This window comes from Gambusia affinis, linkage group LG03 (assembly GCF_019740435.1).
Source record: "Gambusia affinis linkage group LG03, SWU_Gaff_1.0, whole genome shotgun sequence".
NCBI lineage: Eukaryota > Metazoa > Chordata > Actinopteri > Cyprinodontiformes > Poeciliidae > Gambusia > Gambusia affinis.
In genome coordinates, this window is record NC_057870.1 from 32,774,263 (window position 1) to 32,796,160 (window position 21,898).

At 37.7% G+C, this 21,898-nt stretch overlaps 1 protein-coding gene and 1 long non-coding RNA gene across 3 annotated transcripts; both read left to right on the forward strand.

The window, feature by feature from the left end:
• Positions 1-2,391: 2,391 nt before the first annotated feature.
• LOC122828684 (GTPase IMAP family member 8-like) lies at positions 2,392-20,378 on the forward strand. 2 transcript variants are annotated; one of them, XM_044112468.1, is made up of 4 exons: positions 2,392-2,447; positions 3,983-4,309; positions 16,801-17,661; positions 18,116-20,378. In XM_044112468.1, exons 1-4 carry the CDS (start codon positions 2,408-2,410, stop codon positions 19,711-19,713), a joined length of 2,826 nt encoding a protein of 941 aa, XP_043968403.1. In that variant the 5' UTR covers positions 2,392-2,407; the 3' UTR covers positions 19,714-20,378. The 2 variants fall into 2 exon arrangements, with proteins under 2 accessions (XP_043968403.1, XP_043968402.1); XM_044112467.1 differs by lacking the exons at positions 2,392-2,447; positions 3,983-4,309 and adding exons at positions 15,571-15,614; positions 15,703-16,281 and having other exon boundaries at positions 16,471-17,661.
• On the forward strand, positions 13,760-14,648 carry LOC122828685. Its single transcript, XR_006370259.1, has 2 exons — positions 13,760-13,868; positions 14,556-14,648. It is a non-coding gene; the product is annotated as an uncharacterized LOC122828685 (long non-coding RNA).
• Positions 20,379-21,898: the final 1,520 nt, after the last annotated feature.

A 21,898-nucleotide genomic window follows, 5' to 3' on the forward strand; every position in this document is an offset into this window, starting at 1 on the left:
TAGTCAAAGTCCATGTTTAAATACTATCAGTATATTGTGAAATGTCCTTAACAGGAAGTTCTGTTTAAACATAATCCTGCATTTTTCATTAAATGGATCAATTCTTCCAAAGATGAGCTGATCAACCTGGAGGAAATAAAAGTTATAATAAATATTTAACTGCTCAATCAGCTGATCTGTTTAGGTTCTTTTCTCAGAATGAATCAGGTTCTTTTAAGTGCTTCATATAAATTAATTATTGAAAAATGATTTTTTGCTCAGGCTGATATTATATCAACATATTATAAAATGTTCAATAAACAAACCAGAGAATAATTAATCTGTCTGCATCATTCTATGTTTATGAATAAAATGTGACGTGAAATTTATCAGTAAAAAATAACAAAATAAAAAGGTTCTTCTTTTCTATGTTAATGTATGTAAGATCTCTAAATAAATAAAATATTGATGAAAATGTTTCTTTTCTTTCTGCTCAGGCTGGATGCAGCGAAGCAGCAGCAACGAACTGCTGCCACCGAACAGTGAGTTTGAATAGAACAGAATAGAATAGAATAGAATAGAACAGAACAGAACAGAACAGAACAGAACAGAATAGAATAGAATAGAATAGAACAGAACAGAATAGAATAGAATAGAATAGAACAGAATAGAATAGAATAGAATAGAACAGAATAGAACAGAACAGAACAGAATAGAACAGAATAGAATAGAATAGAACAGAATAGAATAGAATAGAATAGAATAGAATAGAATAGAATAGAATAGAATAGAATAGAATAGAATAGAATAGAACAGAACAGAACAGAACAGAACAGAATAGAATAGAACAGAATAGAATAGAATAGAATAGAATAGAATAGAATAGAACAGAACAGAATAGAATAGAATACAATAGAATAGAATAGAATAGAATAGAATATAGAACAGAATAGAATAGAATAGAATAGAATAGAATAGAATAGAATAGAATAGAATAGAATAGAACAGAACAGAACAGAACAGAATAGAATAGAACAGAACAGAACAGAACAGAACAGAACAGAACAGAATATAATAGAATAGAACAGAACAGAACAGAACAGAACAGAACAGAACAGAACAGAATAGAATAGAATAGAATAGAATAGAACAGAATAGAATAGAATAGAATAGAATAGAATAGAATAGAATAGAATAGAACAGAATAGAATAGAATATAGAACAGAATAGAACAGAATAGAATAGAACAGAATAGAATGGGAATGAGATAGATAGAATAGAATAGATAGAATAGAATAGAATAGAGTTCTTGGTGAGAATGAGATGAATGAATGGAGATAGAGACAGAATAGAATAACAGAATGAGAATGAGAATAGATAGAATGATAGACAGAGACAGAACAGAACAGAATAGAATAGAATAGAATAGAATAGAATAGAATAGAATAGAATAGAATAGAATAGAACAGAACAGAACAGAACAGAATAGAATAGAATAGAACAGAACAGAACAGAACAGAACAGAACAGAACAGAACAGAATAGAATAGAACAGAACAGAATAGAATAGAATAGAATAGAATAGAACAGAAGTACTTTATTCATCCCAGCATCTCTCTACTGCCAAGAAGAGAGAAACCAACAGATCATCTCCGGGGATTTTGGTTCAACTCTTCATTTCTAAAAATGATGATGCAACTTATGATGGAAGCTATTTTTTGTGTTCACACATTAAATTTTCTTTTCTAATCAACATTAGATCATAATAAGTCATAGATATTTTACATAATGTGCAGAATCATGTTGAGTTCTTGGTGCCTGAGTCAGTGAGCATCTAGTAAAGGTTGTGGATAACTGACTTGCTGTTCGTTCTCTGTTTCCTCTTTGCAGTGTCTGAAGCCAGGCTTGTTCTTCTGGGAGGCAGCTGGTCAGAAAAATGTTCAGTTGGAAACTTAATACTGGGGAACACTGGATTCAACTCAAGGGAAGAATCAAACGTCTCCGTAAGAGTCCAAAGAAAGATTCAGGAGAAAAATCTGTTTGTCATTAACACACCAGATCTGTTTAACTCCAGAACACCTGAAGCAAAACTTAAAGAACAAGTAGAACATTGTGTGAGACTTTGTTCTTCTGGTGCTCATCTCTTCCTGCTGGTTGTACAACCTGAAAAATTCCCTGAGGAAACAAAAAAGCGACTCTACAAAGTCCTTGAACTGTTCAGTGATCAGTCCTTTGACAGTGCACTGGTTGTGATCCCAACATCTAGCCAGAGGAATCCAAGTTTCAATCAACCCCTACAGGACCTGATCAGAAGATGCAGAAACAACTCCTTCATTCTGAGGGAAGATGGACGACACGAGCTGCTCGGGACGATCGGAGACTTTCTGGTGAAGAGAAATGAGAAACAGCAAATTAAACAACATCCAGTAATGAAACATCAAAGACAAGCTGCTCCAGCTTCTGGTGCTGGTAAGTTTCCACAACTTTAATTTCACAGCTGGATGATGAGCGAAATTCAGTTCCTAACGAAGCAAAATGGATCGTAGTGAGAACGATAACGCCCTAAATGGGCTGGTACTGCAGAAAGATTAAAAAAGGAAATATCTAGGATTTGATCCATCTTGTCATCATATCTAACTATCTGGAGCTGCAGACCTGCTGATAACAACTGAAACTTTACATTTTGCCATTGTTACACTTCAGATTATTGATTAATGTTTCAAAAGCAACTTTAAACAGCTGAGTTTTTACATTAGATTTAAAGGAAGTCAGTGTTTGGCTGTTTTACAGTTTTCTGGAAGTTTGTTCCAGATTTTTTTGCAGATTTTTTTATGCCCAGATGCTGAACCAGAACCTGAGAGGTTCTGGAAGGTTGATAAACCAGATCAGCAGCTAAAGCTAAACCATTCAGTGATTTAACCAGAACACTGTATTTTAAAAATTCTTTGGAAGGTTTTATTTAAACTTAGTGCTTTAATGTATTGTGGTGCTAAACCATCTGGATCAGCTGCAGTGTTTAATTGATTTGTTAAAGTCTATTCTTTGAGCTACAGGGAGCGGCATGGATGAGTTTCTCTAGATCTGGCTGAGACATTAGTCCTTTAATCCTGGAAATGTTCTTCAGGTGATAGAAGGCCGTCTTTGTGACTGTCTTTATGTGGCTCTGAAGGTTCAGGTCAGAGGTCATCACTACTCCCAGGTTCCTGGCCTGATCACTGGTTTTTAGTTGTAATAACTGAAGCTGTGCACTGACTCTAGATCTAGAACTCTAGATCTATAACTCTAGATTGTTCCTATTTAGTTCCAATAATAATAACTTCATTTTTGTCTCATCCACACATTTATCTGTTCTAAGCATCTGTTCAGTGATTGGATGGGGTCAAAGGTCACCTGGTGACATAGCAACAACAGGCAGGACTTTCTTAAAGAAATGTTCTAGAGTTATAGATCTAGAACATCCAGACAGCAGGAAGAGGAGCTGAGTTGACTTATAATTTCCTCCAGGGTTTTATAATTAAATAGTTGAAATTGGGTCATTGTTCCTGTATTTGTTCTGTTTGGGTTCTGTGTTGGTTCTGACTTTATAGTGGATGTGCAGATTAATCCTCTGATTTTTGAATTTTCTCCGAAAAGAAACTAGAAAACTGGTTGCAGGACAGACTGAAATTCATGTGGTAACGTGACAGGAGGGTTTGTGAGTCTGTTAATAAAGCTTGAGCATTTTTAATGTTTTTGTTTATGACATCTGACATCTTAAAAGAAAGATTTAATATCTATCATGAATACAGATCAGGAAAGAAAACCTGTAAAGTACCCAGTGAAATATTGCTGCTGCCAGTGGGAACCAGAAGAGCCTAAATTGTTTCCACAGTAAACTGAAAAACAAAATATAGAAACATTTTTTGTCCAAAATGCAAATGTAAGGAAAACTTAACCATGAAAATTGAGTCTAAAACCTCAGATAGTTTCATTTTCATCCTGTTTTTATGTTTGTTTCTTCACAGGCCAACATCTCAGAGTCATGCTGTTTGGAGCGACTCTGTCCACCAAGACTCAACTCTGCAACTTCATCATTGGGAAAAAAAGTTTTTCAGCCTCGTCCCTTCAGGCCAAGCCAGTAGAGTGGGGGAAGTGGAATGGAAACGACGTCATTATTGTAACGACTCCAGAGAGTCAGAAGGGAAAAGTGGTGAAAGAGGAGCTGAGGAGCTGCATGGATCTCTGTCCTCCAGGTCCAAATGTTCTGCTGCTGCTGGTGAAACCTTCAGACTTCACAGAGAAAGACAGACAGACTCTGAAGGCCACCCTGAGTTTGTTTGGTGAAGACGCATTTAAACACTCAATGATCGAGAAGGAAATGAAACTAGTTTTTCTTTTAATTCATTGATCAGGGAATGTGAAGGTCGACAGTATAAAATGACCGAGAATAATCTCCAGAGACTAATGGTGAAGATTGAAGACATTGTGAAAAGAAACAGAGGTGCCTTTCTGACCATGAAGGAAGATAAAGTGGCATCAAAACGTGACGAAACTCTTCGTCCTTTAAACCTGGTTCTGTTTGGTCCAAATGGATCCCTGAAGGCGTCAGCCAAGGTCATTCTAGGTCACCAGGATCTTCCTTCAGAGTGTGTCAGGAAGCAGGGAGAGGTGTTTGGACGTGGGGTTTCTCTGCTGCAGCTGCCTGCCTTGGATGGAAAAGCTCAGCAGGAAGTGATGGAGGAATCCTTCCGGTGTGTCTCCCTCTGTGATCCTGAGGGTGTCCACGCCTTCATCCTGGTCCTACCTGTGGGTCCCCTCACTGATGAAGACAAGGGAGAGTTACACACCATCCAGGACACATTCAGCTCTAGAGTCCATGACTTCACCATCATCCTCTTCACCACAGAGTTGGATCCTGAACATCCAGATGTTGTTAGATTTATTAAACGAGACAAAGACATCCAGGATCTCATTAAGAGATGTGGAAGAAGGTATATTGTTGTCAAAAGCAGTGACAGGAAACAGTTCTCCACTGTAATACAGTTTGTGCAAAAAGTACAACAGAGCAGCTTCACATCAGAGACGCTTTCAAAAGCCTTCATGAATAAAATTATACAACAAGAGAAAAACATCACCGAACTGCAGACACGACTTTCCACTCTGTCAGCAGAAACTGGCTTTACTGGTACGTATTAAAATCAAACTTTCACATATGAAGGAAAATCACATTTTGTCTGTACAAAGGTTGCAGAAACAACAACCTTAAAGATATAAAGTCATAAATTATTACTGATCCCAACACTGGAACAAGACAAACTTTATGAAAATGTTTTCAGAGGAACAAATTAATCCACGACTGTAGAGACACAAGCAAATGGTTTGTTTGTGAAAACATCTACATGCATTAAACTTTTAAACCAGCCACTTTTCAAATAAACAGTTTTCTTCTTTTTTTTAAAAGTATTTGGCTGTTTGTTTTTATTTTGCAAGGAAATGTCATGCAGACCAGTTTCATATCCTGATTTAAATATAAATCAGATTGGATGTGGTTAAAGGAAGAGGCTCAAATTCTGCACAAGAACTAAAGAATCAACATCCAGACTTCAATATTCATGTGGTTCAGTTCAGAAAACAAAAACTCTGATTTGGTCAAAACATGTAAATTAATGAAAGAAGCCTTGAATAGAGAGAAACCAGTTGGTCCATCCATGTGTTGAGTCACTGAGGTTCTGCTGAGTCACTGAGGTTCTGCTGAGTCACTGAGGTTCTGCTGAGTCACTGAGGTTCTGCTGAGTCACTGAGGTTCTGCTGAACTCTCGTCTCCTGCAGAATAAAGTTATTGCAGAATAAAGTTATTGCAGAATAAAGTTATCACTTTCATTCTTTCTGTGAGTTCAGTGTATGAAAATCACAGCAGCACAAACTGACATGTAGTTGCTCTGGTTCCCTTTGCTCTGCCGTGTCAGTAAACTTCAGATTCTTGAGTCATAAATTGATGACACAATTTCAAAAATATTTTTCTTAAAATGTTCTGATTTAATAGATTGTGAGTAAAATGACCTCTGGTCCTTTTCTTCTGCAGGAAATAAGAACCAGCGGCGACACGAGTGTCTGAGGATCGTTCTGATAGGGAAGACTGGCTGTGGGAAAAGCTCCTCAGGAAACAACATACTGGGCAGAAACCAGTTTGAAGCCAGAACAAGCCAGAAGTCAGTGACTAAGGAATGTCAGAAAGACGTGAGTGAGGTGGCCGGCCGTCCTGTTGCTGTGGTGGACACGCCCGGCCTGTTCGACAACAATCTAACACATGAAGAAATAAACAGAGAGTTGCTGAAATGTCTGAGTCTGCTGGCGCCAGGCCCACATGTGTTCCTGGTGGTGGTGAGCCTCGCAGGGAGACTCACTGCAGAAGAGAAAACCACATTAAAACTGATCAGAGAAAGTTTTGGGAAAAATTCAGAAAGGTTCACCATCATCCTTTTTACTGCAGGAGATTATCTGAAAGGTGAAAAATCCATCGAAGATTTTATAGAAGAGGACTGTGATGAATCCTTTCAGAAGCTGATTGATGACTGTGGGGGGAGATATCATGTGTTTGACAACACAAAGACCAGAAACCGCAGACAAGTTACAGAGCTGATCAGAAAGATCGACAGCATGGTGGATAAAAACGGCTGCTTCACTAACGATCTGCTACAGGAGGCTGAGAGGGCGATAGAGAAAGAGATTCAGAGAATCCTGGAGGAGAGAGAGGAAGAAATGCAGCTTCAAAAGAAGGAACTAGAAGGAAAATACCAGAAGGAAAAGGAGGACTTTGAAAGAAAACTGAAAGAAGAAAGAGCAAAAACTGAACAAGAGATGAAGCAGCAAGATGAAAAAATGAAGAAGATTGAGAAACATGTTGAAAATACGCCTGGAGAAAAGAGGAAAGACCAAGAAGAGAGAAGAGAAGAAGAAACCAGATGGAAACGAGAGAGAAACGTTGAGATGGAAGATCCTAATGAATTAGAAAATCTATATGAAGATGTTTCTGATTACTGTAAAAATGACAAAATGCCAGAAAGTAAAAGTGAAACTCAAGAGGCTTTGGAAAAAAAGATCAAATCTAAAAGGGAGAAATGGGAACAAAAGGACAAACAGTGGCAAGAGGAGGAAACAAGGCTTCGATGTTATTATGCAATGATAAAAGAAGATATTACAAGACATAAACACGATAATGAAAAAAGAGAACAACTGGAGGCCCAATACAGGCAGGGATTAGAAGAAATGTTCAAGAGGAAATTAGAGAAACTTAGAGAAACGTACGAGGAGGAAGCACGAGAAAACGCTGAAGAGCTGAATGACTTCAAGGAGAAATACATGAAAGAATTTTCACACCAGAAACAGCAGCATGAAAAACAACTGAAGGGCAAAGATAAAGAGTTTAATATGCTAATTGCCCTCAAGGAGTTTAATGACAACCAAACTAGAATCAAACATAGAAAGGAAATTAATGATGTGGTGAAATGTGTGACCAAAAACAAAGAGAATCTGAAAAAGATCCAGAATATTCTGTCAAAACAAGAACAGGAGATGAAAAAGGCAAAAAGTCAAGAGGAAATGACAGAACTGTGCAAAACTCACGACAGAAAGATCAGCGATCTGATTCAGCAGATTCTGGAGGAAAGTGACCAAAAAACTAGATGCTTTATCTCCTGATGTAAAACAGACTGAAACAATCAAACAAACTGTTTATTCAGGTGGAAACGTTCAGATTATTATTTCAGATAATTAACAGATTCAGTCTATAGGAACTAATTTAGTTCTTTTGGTCATTTTATTTCTTTCTCTTCTTTTGTATTTGCAGCCTATAACTTTAGTTTTATTTTAAACTGTTAAAGTGGGTTTATATAAATAAAGATGTCTTTGAGGAATATGGAAAACAATAAAATTCATTTATTCATTGAAATGAGCATGTTCATATGTTAATGATGAAGATTCCTCAGAGTGAAACCAACTTCTGTTCAATTATTTATATGATACCTTCAGTTTAGCCCCAGAGCCTGGAGTAGCATCATGCTAGCCAGATGCTAGCAGGATGCAAGCATGTAGCATCCTGCTACCTGCTGCTGTTTGTAACCGGCATAAAATAACTACCCGTATTTTATTTTGGCGGGTCAAATGTGAAGCCACCCTTTAAGTTCTGGGTTGAAGGTGGGCTCTGATCTACTCCATGGCTGTTGCTGCTGTTACCGGGGCTAGCTGTTTCTGTCGGCGTTTCCCTAAATCGCTGAACCATTATTGCAACATCAACTCAAATTAAAGCTGCCAAAGGATTACTTTGAGCATGTTGTGACCACTACTCGACGGTGAGTTGCTAATTCCCTGTCAAATTGTTGTTTATTTTAAAAGTAGAAACTCTATGGCGACACGCCCACTTATGATTTGTATATCGGCGTTTTAAATGGTTTTGCGGTCTAAAAAAACATTTTTGTTTGTTAATTATGTGGCCGAATGAACCATATGCCGTTAAAATGTTATAGAAGCCTTTTGATTTCGTCCTCTAGGGATATTTTTTTTGTTATTTTTCTTTTGATTTGTGAACGGCCAATTGAAATTTGTACTGATAGGTTTCAGTAGTTGCGCAACAAAACTCGAGACCAATTAAATACTTATCGGAGTAGTATTTAAGTGAATAAATTTTAATTGACGTTATTGTCAATTAAAATTGAATGGAATTTAAAAAGTGCACTTTACTTTGATACCTTGTCTGACTTTATTTGATCTGTGATATTAACTTGGAAACTTATTTAAATGACTCCTGACTATTATTATTTGGTTAGTTAAGTATGTTTTTGAATGTTTAATTGTTGGATAGCAGTTTAACCCTGGTTAAACTCTAATTTTTATTTTATTTATGACCTCGTCTAGGTCAGGTTTTTTCCCCCCACGGTTTCAAGTCAGGATGGCGAGCTACCACCGGATCACCGCAGCTTTGCGGTAGGACGTACTAGAACCAAAAAAAAAAAAATTTTCCTCTTTCCCCGGACCTTTAATTATTTTTCTTTCCCCTTGGATTACGGACTAACACCAGTTGGACGATTGTTGGTGAATCATTAATCACCTTAAAAGAAAAAGAAAAGAGAAAGAAACGGACTTGAATGAGAGAAAGAAAACCTCTTGTGTCTCATCAGGGTTTATTTGTTGTGTGTTATTGTTGTTTTCTTGTTGTGTTTATTGTTTATATTTATAAGAAAATATTATTATTATTCAATACCTTCCTAAATATATATATATATATATATATATATATATATATATATATATATATATATATATATATATATATATAACGTATACATTAAAATACAATAACTCAACTTTATTTTTTTTGTCGGATGGTGTTTATTCACACACGGGCTCCTCGGCCGAACCTTTCTGATTGCCATACCAACAAAATTGGCCGTAGTCAGGCGCCTAGCCCCAATTAGCGTTACATGTTCCACCACCAGACGGTCAATATGTGGCATTAAATGAGTAAAATGTCCTTTTGAAATAAAGTCCAGGAAGAAAGTAACGTTTATTTATAAACTTTAACAGACATAAAGTCAAACAGCACTGCACAACATAAATAATATTTAGGTTAAATATCGTATTAAAACAAGAATAAGAAGTAAAGTTAAATCCTCCAATAAAATGAGTTAAAAACCTGAAAACAACAGATCATATTCAGAGATGTAAAACTGAACATACCATTTATTGTTCAGGACAAATATTGTTTTTTCTGTCACTAAAGTGTCAATATTTTATATTTAGAGGTATAAACACATTAGTTACTTTGTTAAACAACATTACATCAACTTCCACTACAAGGATTATTATTTTTTTATTCTTTTTCCATTTTGTGAAAATGGAAAAACATTTAATACCCATTAAAATTTAATAAACCACCTATGAGACATACTTGTTTAGCATAAAGAAGCATTTATGTAAACACTGGAAATGTTTAATATAAAAATACTTAGATAATATTTACAAAGTACTGACAGTGTTATGGAAATGTACTTATTTTTAAATTGATTAATTTTTACTAAAAAATAAACAGAATCTTTTTGAAAATATTAACAAAAGTACAAGAATGTTTTGTGTTGGAAAATGACTACAAGTTAACATCTGTTATTCATGTTATATGAAATGTTTGTGAACTCTGACCAACAGAACCTTTTGGGTTTCATGTAGAAGGTCAGAGGTTCTTTCCAGACTGTCTCTTGTTTTAATTCTTTATCTTTGGTATAAAACTGCCTGGCAGTTTTTCATCCAGACCTGCTTCTTTACTGATTGTCTACAAACTCTCTGTTTTTGTTCAATACATGAATAAATCTGACAGTTATTGGTAAAATAGTTTTTTTCCACAACAATTTGTTGTTGAATCCCAGATCTCATCTGAACATCCAAAGATGTTGATGAACAGAGTTTTGGTACCGACCCGGAATAAACTCCAGCCTCAAACCTGGTTTAGGATTTAAGGGAGACGAAGGCTGTTGGTCGATCCACCGCTGGGATCAACAAACCCAAAACCTCCGTTATCAGGTGGGAAACTCTGAGGATAATAAATCCTACCAGGTCGGATCCACTTCTTTAAATTTGATTGATTTGTTTGTTTTTTCCCAATAATATTCTTAAACCTTTCAGTAACATTTCTTCTTCTGATTGCTTACAGTTTGGTATTGAAGTGCAATCCGTTTACTTTTGAAAAGCCCACAATGGTCTCTGAAATAAGTTAAAACTGACAAAAGTTTTAACTACAAGATGTACTGAAATGAACAGATAAAAATCAGACATGGATTTTGAATTGTGGATCATCAGGATGATCATAAAAACCAAACTAACGATCCAGACCTGGACTAAAATCCTCTGTCTTCACATTTGCTGCAACGTTTGGATCACAAGCAGCACTGAGATCTGGAGAAACCAGAACAGACACGGGTCCGTTTTCTGAGGCCAAGAAGAAATTGTTAGCAACTAGCAGGTCTGTTTCAGAGCTGCCATGATCTCTGAAACCTGACAGAAACTCTTCAAACATCTTATTGTTTATCTGGATCTACATTTCTCAAGGTTTTTATGGGAAAGAAAGATTTTATTAATGGCGCTGCACATTTTTTGTGCCTCTTTCTACACGAGACCCTTGGCGTTTGTTTCCAGGACTCACTTGTTTTTTCTTTGGGTCTCCAGCAGGTGGAGCTGTGGCATTTCTTATATCTTTGTATCATACAGTCACAACTTTCTTTGTTTGTCAGATTTATAAATATATGAACGATAAACAGGACAGTAGTGAGATTATTAAATACTCTGTTTGACAATAGTTTTATCTCCATGTTGCTGATTTTGTTCCTACTTTGTGTGTTTTCATCTTCAGAAAGATTCAATCCTCCCCATAGTCACGCTCTCCTGACCGGATCTGTGTGTAGATGCAGTTTTATGTGTGTGTGTGGGCGTGTGTGTGTGGGCGTGTGTGTGTGTGTGTGTGTGTGTGTGTGTGTGTGTCTGGATACTCGTGTTACTTATTTAACATTTGTAGGTGCAGGAGAAGGTTTGAATTTATATTTATCAGATTTGTGTGACGTAGTTTTAAAAAATTGAATGTAACGTTTGTAGAAATTGTAATTGTGTGTGCACTTTTATTGTGTTTTCATAATTTCTTCATATTTTTTATGCATTTGACAATAGATTTACAAGAACCCAGAGTTACACACAAATTTTCTTTTACAGTTTATAAATCATTTTTCACTGATACAACTATCAAAAGTTACACAAAGATTCTCACACGAGTTACAGATCCAGTATTTCACACACAGAGGTATTTTGACACTATTTTCACTCCATACTGATCGGTTCTGATGGCTGGTATTGATAATATAAATTAGTGCCTCATGTCTGAATATTAAAAGAAATATCCTTTTCACCTGCAAATCTGTTGGATTTTATATTTCTACTCTAACTGCACATCAACTAATTATGGTATAATCTTGTTTTTAGTACATTTTTATTATTAATCTTTTTATATATTTTTAGGACTTTTTGGTATTTTGTGAAAACCTGCTGTTACATCGGTGACACAGTAAAATTAATTCATTTTCTATCTGTTGATCTGAACCAGAGAAACGTCTAAAACCCAAAGCTGCTTGAACACGATGAAAGTGAAGGTTTGTTTAGATCTAAAGCTTAAAAGAACAGGAATTTGGTTCAAATTTAAACTTGTAAGGTTTGGTTTAATGTCTGAAGTTTAACCAACATTAATCTAAAGAAGTCAAACTTTCTCAGCCACAGAGACACAAACGCAGCACAAACATGTGGCTTCTTTAATGTTAAATGAGTTTTAATACTGTAAGACAAACAGAACCTGAGATTCTGATCATAGATTATTAGTTTTTCTCTTCCAGATATAAAAAATGCAAACTGTTAAAATATGAAACTGTGGAGTAAAACTACCAGCAGCCTGAGAGATGAAGGTTAAACTTATCATTATAGATACGTTTATGATAAATTTAACCTTATCATAAATCATAATAAAAATGATTATTCTCTTCCTTTCAATCTCAGAATGGAGACGAATCCAAGACCTGATGGAGATTTTCCATAAAGTATAAACTCTGGCTGTGTACGTTGAATACCTTACAGAAACTCATCCATGCGTTTATCTTCAGTCGTATTGATTATTGCAACGGCGTCTTCACAGGTCTGTCCAACAAATCAATCAAACAGCTGCAGCTGATCCAGAATGCTGCTGCTGGAGTTCTGACTAAAACCAGGAAGATAGAGCACATAACACCAGTTTTAAAGTCCCTCCACTGGATCCCTGTAGCTCAAAGAATAGACTTTAAAATACTGTTGTTAGTTTATAAATCACTGAATGGTTTAGCACCACAATACATTAAAGATCTGCTGCTGTTGTATCAACCTTCCAGAACCTCTCAGGTTCTGGTTCTGGTTCTGCTCTGCATCCCCAGAACCAGAACCAAACGAGGAGAAGCAGCATTCAGCATCTATGCACCAAAAATCTGGAACAAACTTCCAGAAAACTGTAAAACAGCTGAAACACTGACTTCCTTTAAATCTCAACTAAAAACCCACTTGTTTAGAGTTTTATTAGAAACGTAATCAATTATAAATTTATTGACGAAACCTGACTATGTTGTGTTTTTATTGTTGATTCTATGTTGCATTGTGTTTTGTGTTTGATTTGATGTAAAGCACTTTGAAATGCCTTGATGCTGAAATATGCTATACAAATAAAGTTTGATTGATTGATTGATTGATTAATTGTAAGATGTAATGAAAGAAGTTTCTGTGCCACATTTCAACACAACATGGTTTACATGACAGCTTATACATACCAGTATGTATGTATATGGTATGAAGTGGCTCCTTTCCCGAGAAAAATGAATAATCCAGATTATAATCCAGATTATAATGTCCAACATGTGGAGTTGGAGGGAATCATTCTGTAACTGAAGCTTCACCAGGAACATAATAACTGACACAGGAGCAGAGCGAGAGTTTAATTTACCAGATTATTACTGAAAGTAGAAATGATGAATTAAAATGTGGCAGAAACTGCTGCAGGAAGGAGAGAGAGAGAGATTCATCACACTAAATGTCTTTATAGTTTCAGACTGTCTAGTGATAATTAGTGAAGCAAACTGAGGCTGGAAAACCAGAGTAAATTAATCTTACAGGTTAAACATTAGCTGGCCTGCTGTCCCTCCCACTGAGCCGGGTGGAGAACAGAGAGGAGAACAGAGAGGAGAACAGAGAGAAGAACAGAGAGAACAGAGAGGAGAACAGAGAGAACAGAGAGGTTTTATTTCAGCGTCAACATGTTTGTTTGGAAGCACAAAGATTCAATGATGCAGCAACTATCCAACATGTCAGGTTGGTAAAATTAATCCAAACCTTTTAAAATATGATCGAAACAGTCAGCATGTAAAGTGAAGCTTTGATAAACTAGTTGACTTCATGTCTTCTGCACAAACACCTTGTGTCTCTTCTGTCTCCAGACGTTGGAGATCCAGTGAGTTACATTAATGAATTAATTCAATGTGTTGTTGACAGAATCTGAGTGTGGATCCAATAAGAAATCAGTTTTGTCCTTTTGATTCAGATGAGGTCCAAAGTTCACATGAACATAATATTATATTTGAGCCACAGTGAAAAGAGCAACAAGAGGAAGATGAAATGTAGCCAAATTAGCTTTTTGTAAGTATAGAGAAATTACATTAAATTAGTAATAAAGAGTAAAATAACTGTGATTATTGGTTCAAGGCAGCAGCTAACATTCATAATTGGTAATCTGGTAGCAAATGAGGATTTTTGTCAATGGATTGAAACAAAACTGTATCTTCATTTTATTGGTTCTTATTTTCTTTTGAAAATTAACAGTTGTTCTCTTGGTGAACCTGGGAATCATTAGAAAGTGTTAAAACACAATGCATCATTAGTCTAAGCAGTATGAATAAACATTTAGTGAACTGCAGTTTGGTTTTATTCACTGAAAAGTAAATTTCTTTCAGATACGAGACCTTTGTCTAACAATAACCATATTTATTGATGTTATTGAAGCACAAGAACTTGCATCTTCTTCCAATCACTGCTGGAGATAGACGACCCCCCCACCCCCCCTGTGACGTGACACCATGGCAACAGGAGCATCTGGTGAGTCAAAACACTAAACTGACAATATTCATAATGTGCTACTTGTTTAATTTAAATAGCAGTAACATTACAGAAATGTTATATTCTTCTGACAAACTCCCTTTTTATTTGGGGACCATTTAAGATTCTTCCTATAATTTGTCTCAATTGAAGTGAAGTTTGTTTTTGTGTATTTCCTCTTGTGAGACGTGTTCAAACATTCTGCAGTAAACTAAAATTGTCTTAGAGACAAAAACAAACCAAGAAACTTCACCATATTGTAATTATGCTAATTTCAAGTGTTGGTTCTGAACCAAGCAAACCTTGACCTCTGCCACTCCTCACTAGTAAAATATTTATAATAAGTTATGACATTTTATGGCGGCGTTAAGCTGCTGAGGTAGAATTTAACCCTTTACTGTAATCAGTGTTCAAAGTAACGTCTGCAGCTCCAAACAGAAAAGATTAAACGTTGTGTTTGCATGGCGGTACAGGAAACCACGACCACTGCTGCTGTAGAGATTCCTGAGTTTTCCAACAGTTTTGGCTGGAATGCTGTTCATGGGGGGGTGGGGGGGGACGTTAATCCCAACTCCCACTTCCCCGGTTGAATTCATGCAGATTTTATTTTCTTGTGACTGCAACACTTCCTCCTGATCAGAGTCTGAATCAAAGTCCTCCAAAGTACCGTTTTACACTCCTGTACTTGAGTTTTATAAGAGGGAATAAAAGATGTCAAATTATGATGGTTTTCTGTTTTACCACCAGATTAGTTGGTCCTACTGCTGCCCTACATGATTTCCTTGTGCTGTAGTGGGATGTTCCCATAATATACTAATCTTTATTCCATGATCCTTTAAAAAGTCAAATACTGGAAAACTACTAAACAAAATATAATATTGAGCTGTTTTTTTAATATTCTTACTGTTTCAGAAAGAAAACCCCAATTAAGGAGGAGAAGCAGCAAAGAATTTCTGCCACCCAGCAGTAAGTTTGGGAAAACTCCAGGTTGTCATGCATGCATGATATTTCATTTTCAGTCTATTGCAGTTATTTTTATGTATTTTCTTTGCAGTAACAGAATTAAGGCTTATCCTCTTGGGGGAGAGCTGGTCAGAAAAGAGTCGAATTGGAAACTCAATTCTGGGAGTATCTGCCTTCAACACTGAAGGGCAACCAAACTCTTCCATGAGAGTCCATGAAATGATCCAGAAGACAAACGTTGTTGTCATCAACACCCCAGATCTGCTTCATCAGAAGATTCCTCAAGACAAACTTAAAGAACAAGTGGAACATTGTGTGAGCCTCTCTGATCCTGGACCTCACTTGTTCTTGTTGGTTGTACAACCTGAAAGCTTCACAAATGAGCAGAAGAAGAAGTTCTGCCAAGTCCTAGAACTGTTTAGTGATCAAGCATTTGGTCATTCAGTGGTTCTAATGTCGAAATCTACGCCGAAGGAAACAAACTCAAACGAGCCTTTACAAGAACTGATCAGGAGATGCAGATTTAACTCTCTCATTGTTGGACATGGTGACATTCTGGAGACGCTGAGGTCACTTAGGAACTTTGTAGAGATCAACAATGAGAAGCATTTAATCGTCGACCAGCGGAGCATCGGACCAATGAGAGACGCTCATTTGGGTTCTGCTGCTGGTGAGTCTGGCAACGAAAAACTGCTGTGGTGATTTATTTAAATTGTTTTATTGCTGCTTCCAAACAAAAATATGCAGGTTTCTAATATGAATTAATGTTGATGGGGTGTAGATGATATATTTATATGTATCCTGGTCATATAACCAGTTTTTAAATGAAATTCATTAACTCCAGTGTGTTGCTTCACAGAACGAGGTCTCAGGATTTTACTTGTTGGAGCAACTCAGTCAAACAGGACACAACTCAGCAACTTTATCATCGACAAAAAAATTGCTCGACTGCCAACATTTTATCAGGCCAAGCTAGATGAGCATGGCTGGTGGGATGGAAAGTTATTGACTGTAGTGAAAACTCCTGAAGTTCAGTCTCAAAAAGTGGTGAAAGAGGAGCTGAGGAGCTGCATGGATCTCTGTCCTCCTGGTCCAAATGTTCTGCTGCTGGTGGTGAAACCTTCAGACTTCACAGAGAAAGACAGACAGACTCTGAAGGCCACCCTGAGTTTGTTTGGAGAAGATGCATTTAAACACTCAATGATCGTCATAACTGAAGAAGGAAATGAAACTAGTTTTGCTCTTAGTTCACTAATCAGAGAATGTGAAGGTCGATGCTACAACCTAGTTGAGAATAATCACCAGAAATTAATGATGAAGATTGAAGACATCGCCAACAAAAACAGACGTGCCTTCCTGACCATCAAAGACGGTGAAGAAGCCATGAAATGTGAGCAGACCCTGCCTTGGATAAACCTGGTTCTGTTTGGGAGGAGAGGAGCAGGCAAGACGGCAGCAGCCAAGGTCATTCTGGGTCAGAAAGAGCTTCAGTCAGTCTCCAAGATTTCAGAGTGTGTTAGAAACCAGGGAGAGGCGTTTGGACGTTGGGTTTCTATTCTGGAGATGCCTTCACTGTACGGAAAATCTGAGCAGGAAGTAATGGAGGAATCCTTCAGGTGTGTCTCCCTCTGTGATCCTGAGGGTGTCCACGCCTTCATCCTGGTCCTACCTGTGGGTCCCCTCACTGATGAAGACAAGGGAGAGTTACACACCATCCAGGACACATTCAGCTCTAGAGTCCATGACTTCACCATCATCCTCTTCACCACAGACACTGATGCTGCAGCTCCTGCTGTCACTGCATTTATTAAACGAGACAAAGACATCCAGGATCTCCTCCAGATCTGTGGAAGAAGATATGTAGTCGTCAATAACAGTGACAGGAATCAGTTCTCTACTGTAATAGAGTTTGTGGAAAAGATGAGACAGAAATCCTACACATCAATCGCCCTGGCAGAAGCTTACAAAGATAAAGTCATACAGCAGAGGAAGAGCATCATCAGACTACAAGCCCAGCTACCAAACCAGGCACCAAAAATTATCTTAATGGGTGAGGATCAATAAAGCTTTTTCTACATGAAGAACATTGTTCATCAATAGGTTTGGCAATGAATATCTATTATTGATCCAAATTCATTTATTAAGAAAATTAGAAATATTTATCAAAATTATCAAGTCCTTCTGATTATTAGGAAGAGAATGGCCAAATAGTTCAGTCTCAGAAAGGAAGATTAAAAAAGAGTTGCAGGAAGTTGGTCCAAAGTGACCCGCAGTCTGGACAACAGAACCAGCATCTGAAAGGCAGCAGCTGTAACACAGTGAGGTGAATGTACCAAACTGTTTCTGTCGCAGCTTAGAGTTGTTAATTATCAGATGTTTCAATCATTATTTTCATCTGATGACTGGTTCTGTTGAGATTGCTTTTTTCCTATTTTCAGTGAACTCATCTTTTCAGTTGGTATGTAGTTAGTTGACCTGTGACCTGTGGACCGTTTCTGTTACAGGTGACTCAGAGACGGAGGATCCTGAGTGTCTCAGGATCGTTCTGATCGGAAAGACTGGCTGCGGAAAAAGTTTGTCAGGAAACACCATCCTGGGAGGAAACTACTTTGAAGCCAAACCAGCTACAAATTCAGTCACGAAGCGTTGCCAGAAAGCCCAGAGTGAAGTGGACGGCCGTCCTGTTGCTGTGGTCGACACTCCAGGCCTCTTTGACAACAGTTTGTCTCATGAAGAAGTGCAAGAAGAGCTGCTGAAATGCATGAGTCTCCTGGCTCCGGGTCCACATGTCTTCCTGTTGGTCTTACCGATCAGACGATTAACACCAGAGGAGAAGGAGACGTTAAAATTAGTAAAGGAAGGCTTTGGAAAAAGTGCAGAGAACTTCACCATCATCCTGTTCACACATGGGGGTGAACTGGACCGTCATAATAAATCTATTGAAGATTTTATTAAGGATAATTCAGATGAGTCCTTTAAGAAGCTCATTGAGGACTGTGGAAAAAGACACCATGTGTTGGAAAACTACCATGACCAGAACCACACACAAGTCACAGAGCTGCTCAAAAAGATTGATCAGCTGGTAGAGGAGAACGGAGGCAGGTGCTTCACCAACGACCTGCTGCAGGAGGCTGAAGCAGCAATACGGAGAAAAATGGAAAAAATCCTGAAAGAAAAGGAGGAAGAGATGCTGCAAAAGATTGACGGACTACTAAGAAAACATCAGAAAGAAAAAGACGACATGGAAAGGGAGATGATGGAGGTAAAAGCAAAAACTGAACTACAAATTAAGCAGAAAGACATAAAAATCAAGCACATAGAGAGATGTCTCCAGGAGGCGGAGAAGGACAAGATGAAGGAGGAAGCCAGGAGAAAAGAAGAAAAAATAAAACTGAAACGTGAGAAAGAGGCATGGGAAGAAAAACTGAAAACATCTAAAAGTGAAACCGGCCTCCAGAATCATCAATCCATCCTAAAGAAACATGAAGCCTGGGAACAAGAAGTGAAAATGTTAAAGGAGAAAAACAAACAAGAAGATAAACGGAGACAAAAGGAGGAGAAAAGACTGAAAGAGGAGTACGAGCGACTGAAACAAGAATATGAAAAACAGAAACAAGAATATGACATGAGAACAGAAAAGGAGGCAAAATACCGAGAAGAACAAGACGAGAAACATCAGAAGGAGGTGGAGAAACTAAGAGAGACTCACAAGGAAGAAGCCAGAAAACAAGCTGAAGAGTTTAATGAGTTCAAAGAGAAATACAGCCAAGAATTTGCAGCTCAGAAAAAAGTGCATGAAAATCAACTGAAAGACAAAGATGATAAATATGACATGCTGAAGGCGCTGAAAGAGCTCAACGAAAAGGAAGCCAGAGCAAAGCACCACAAGCAAATCTTTGACTTGGTGAAATGTGTCACCAGAAAGAAAGAACATCTGAAAAAAATCAAGGAATTGTTGACAAGACATGAAGACCAGATGAAGCGAGGAAAAACTGAGCAGGAGACTGAACACCTTCAGAAAGTTCATGAACGAGAAATAGATGAACTGGTTCAGCAGCTTCTGGATCAAGAAGGTCCAAAATCAGTCTGCGTCCTTTCATGAGACACATCAGAAACTGAGCGGTAATCCAGCAACAATCCCAAACACGGACAGAACTACTGTTTCCGTTATCACAACATTTGGCTTCTTGGAACTTGGTTCTGCAGAAGAACCAAGTTCAAGTCATTGTGTGTAAGTTCCTGAAGTTCTGCTCTGTGTTTTCTGCTGTGACAGGAAGTCCAGAGCTGCATCATGAATCATGAACAATTAACTTTGTTAACTTTGAGTCCTGTGTGCTCTGGTGAATTGGCCGCCTAAGTTTAATAAAGATTTTATTCAGGAGTTTATGGACTTTGTGAAGTGGCCTATCGCTGAGACAGGATCTCTTTCTCATTGCTGGGAACTTCAATGTACACGTCTTCTGTAAATCCAGACCTGAAGGATGAAGAGTTTTTAAACTTCATTGACTCTTTTCACCAGACTTGGTGTTTGGCATGACACATGAAAACGGACACATGCTGGACCTGGCGCCGTCTTTTAGCCTCAATGTAAACATGACTGAGTTCTGTGAAACACATTTTTCTGAACATTTTGCTTTACTGTTCTCTGTTAAACTGTCTCAGAGTTTGATCAACTTATAAAAAATCCCCAAACAGCGACCTTATTCTCTAGCATTTTTAGCCAAATACATCATTCTGATTCACAAAACCTTAATCCAGGTAAACTAATTTCTAGTTTTAATGAAACTTGCATGGAGGTTTTGGACTCTGTAGCCCCATTTAGGCTGAAGAGGTCAAAGCCAATGGCACAACCCTGGTTAAAGGAATGAACACGTGTAGCTGAGTTAATTTTATTTATTTATAATCTATTTTATTTTATGAACCTTCTCAAAACATTTTTATTTGCTTTTCTTAGTTCTGGAATTGTATTTTATTTTGGCGGAGAAGCTTTTATTTTCTTGTTTCCTGTTTCTGCGTTATATCCTGTGTGTTCCCGCTGCCCTCCTCAGTTCGCGCCAAGCTGCGCTGAGGAGAGGTAGGTGTATAAAGTTGTCTTTCATTTGTGTATTAAAATATTGAAAACGTTCAAAAAAATATGTTGTAAATTCATATATATGTATTTATGTTTAGCGCAGCACTATGCTGGGCATTTGTCTCCCACATTGGTGACACCCTTCAAGTTTTCTTTGTCAATTTTTTTATTTTTTTATTTTTTTCCTTTCGGTTGGTTAGGGTGTTTGGGGGAAAATCCGGAGCCCAGGAGCTGCAGTATTTAAAATGTTCTTGTTTTGAACAGGAATAAAACAACGCAGAGTTGATTCCAGAGTGATTCCGGTGTGATTCTTCCTACAACCGCTACATTTGGTGCCGTGACCCGGATCCATTGGTTAGCCACTGCCGACCGCCGAGGGTTCAGCTGTGTGCTAGTGACGCTGATGTCATCCAGTTGGTCGACCTGTGGATCTTGTTCATTACTGTCGAGGTTACGATCGCTTTTATGAACACAGAGACTTTAAACAATCAGTCAAATCACTATATTAGTTTGTCAAAGCCATTTTTTTGTGAACTGTGAAATCCTTTTGGTAAATTTTTTTTTTACATTACTGCTTTTGTACTGCGTGCAACATGGCAGGCAGAGGTCATAGTACCTTTAATGTTTTCACACCAGTAGTTGGGCGTGGCAGAGGGCTGTTAGTCCAGAGTAGTACTCAAATGATTGATGAGGGTTCATCAGAAACAGAAGAGATTATTGAGATACCTCAGCTGGAGCCCCAGTTTTCCACCCCTGTAACTAATAATGAAAACACCATGCAACAGTTACGTGACCTCATTGGTGAAATAGGGAGCCAAATTGGTGAGGCCATTACCAGCCGTTTGTTACACAGTGGATCTCACCCCACTCCAGAGAAGTCTCCACCATCACAGTGTGTGCAAAATGAGACATCTAACACAGTTATTGATCTGTCAAAAATGAGCCTGGTGGTGAAACCAGATATTAGGGAACCTCCTATTTATCGTGGTGATGGTGATGATAAGATCTCTGTTCATGAGTGGATAGAAATGATGGAGGTCTACTTGCGTAAGAAGGGATTTTCAGCTGAGGAAAAAACTGACGAAATCCTGAACCACCTGCTTGGCAAAGCAAAGAGCATTGTAAAGATCGGATTAAAGAGTAGTCTTTCTACCACACCTTTAAACCCTGAGGCAGTTTATAACATTCTGAGGCGCTATTTTAGCGACATTCCTGG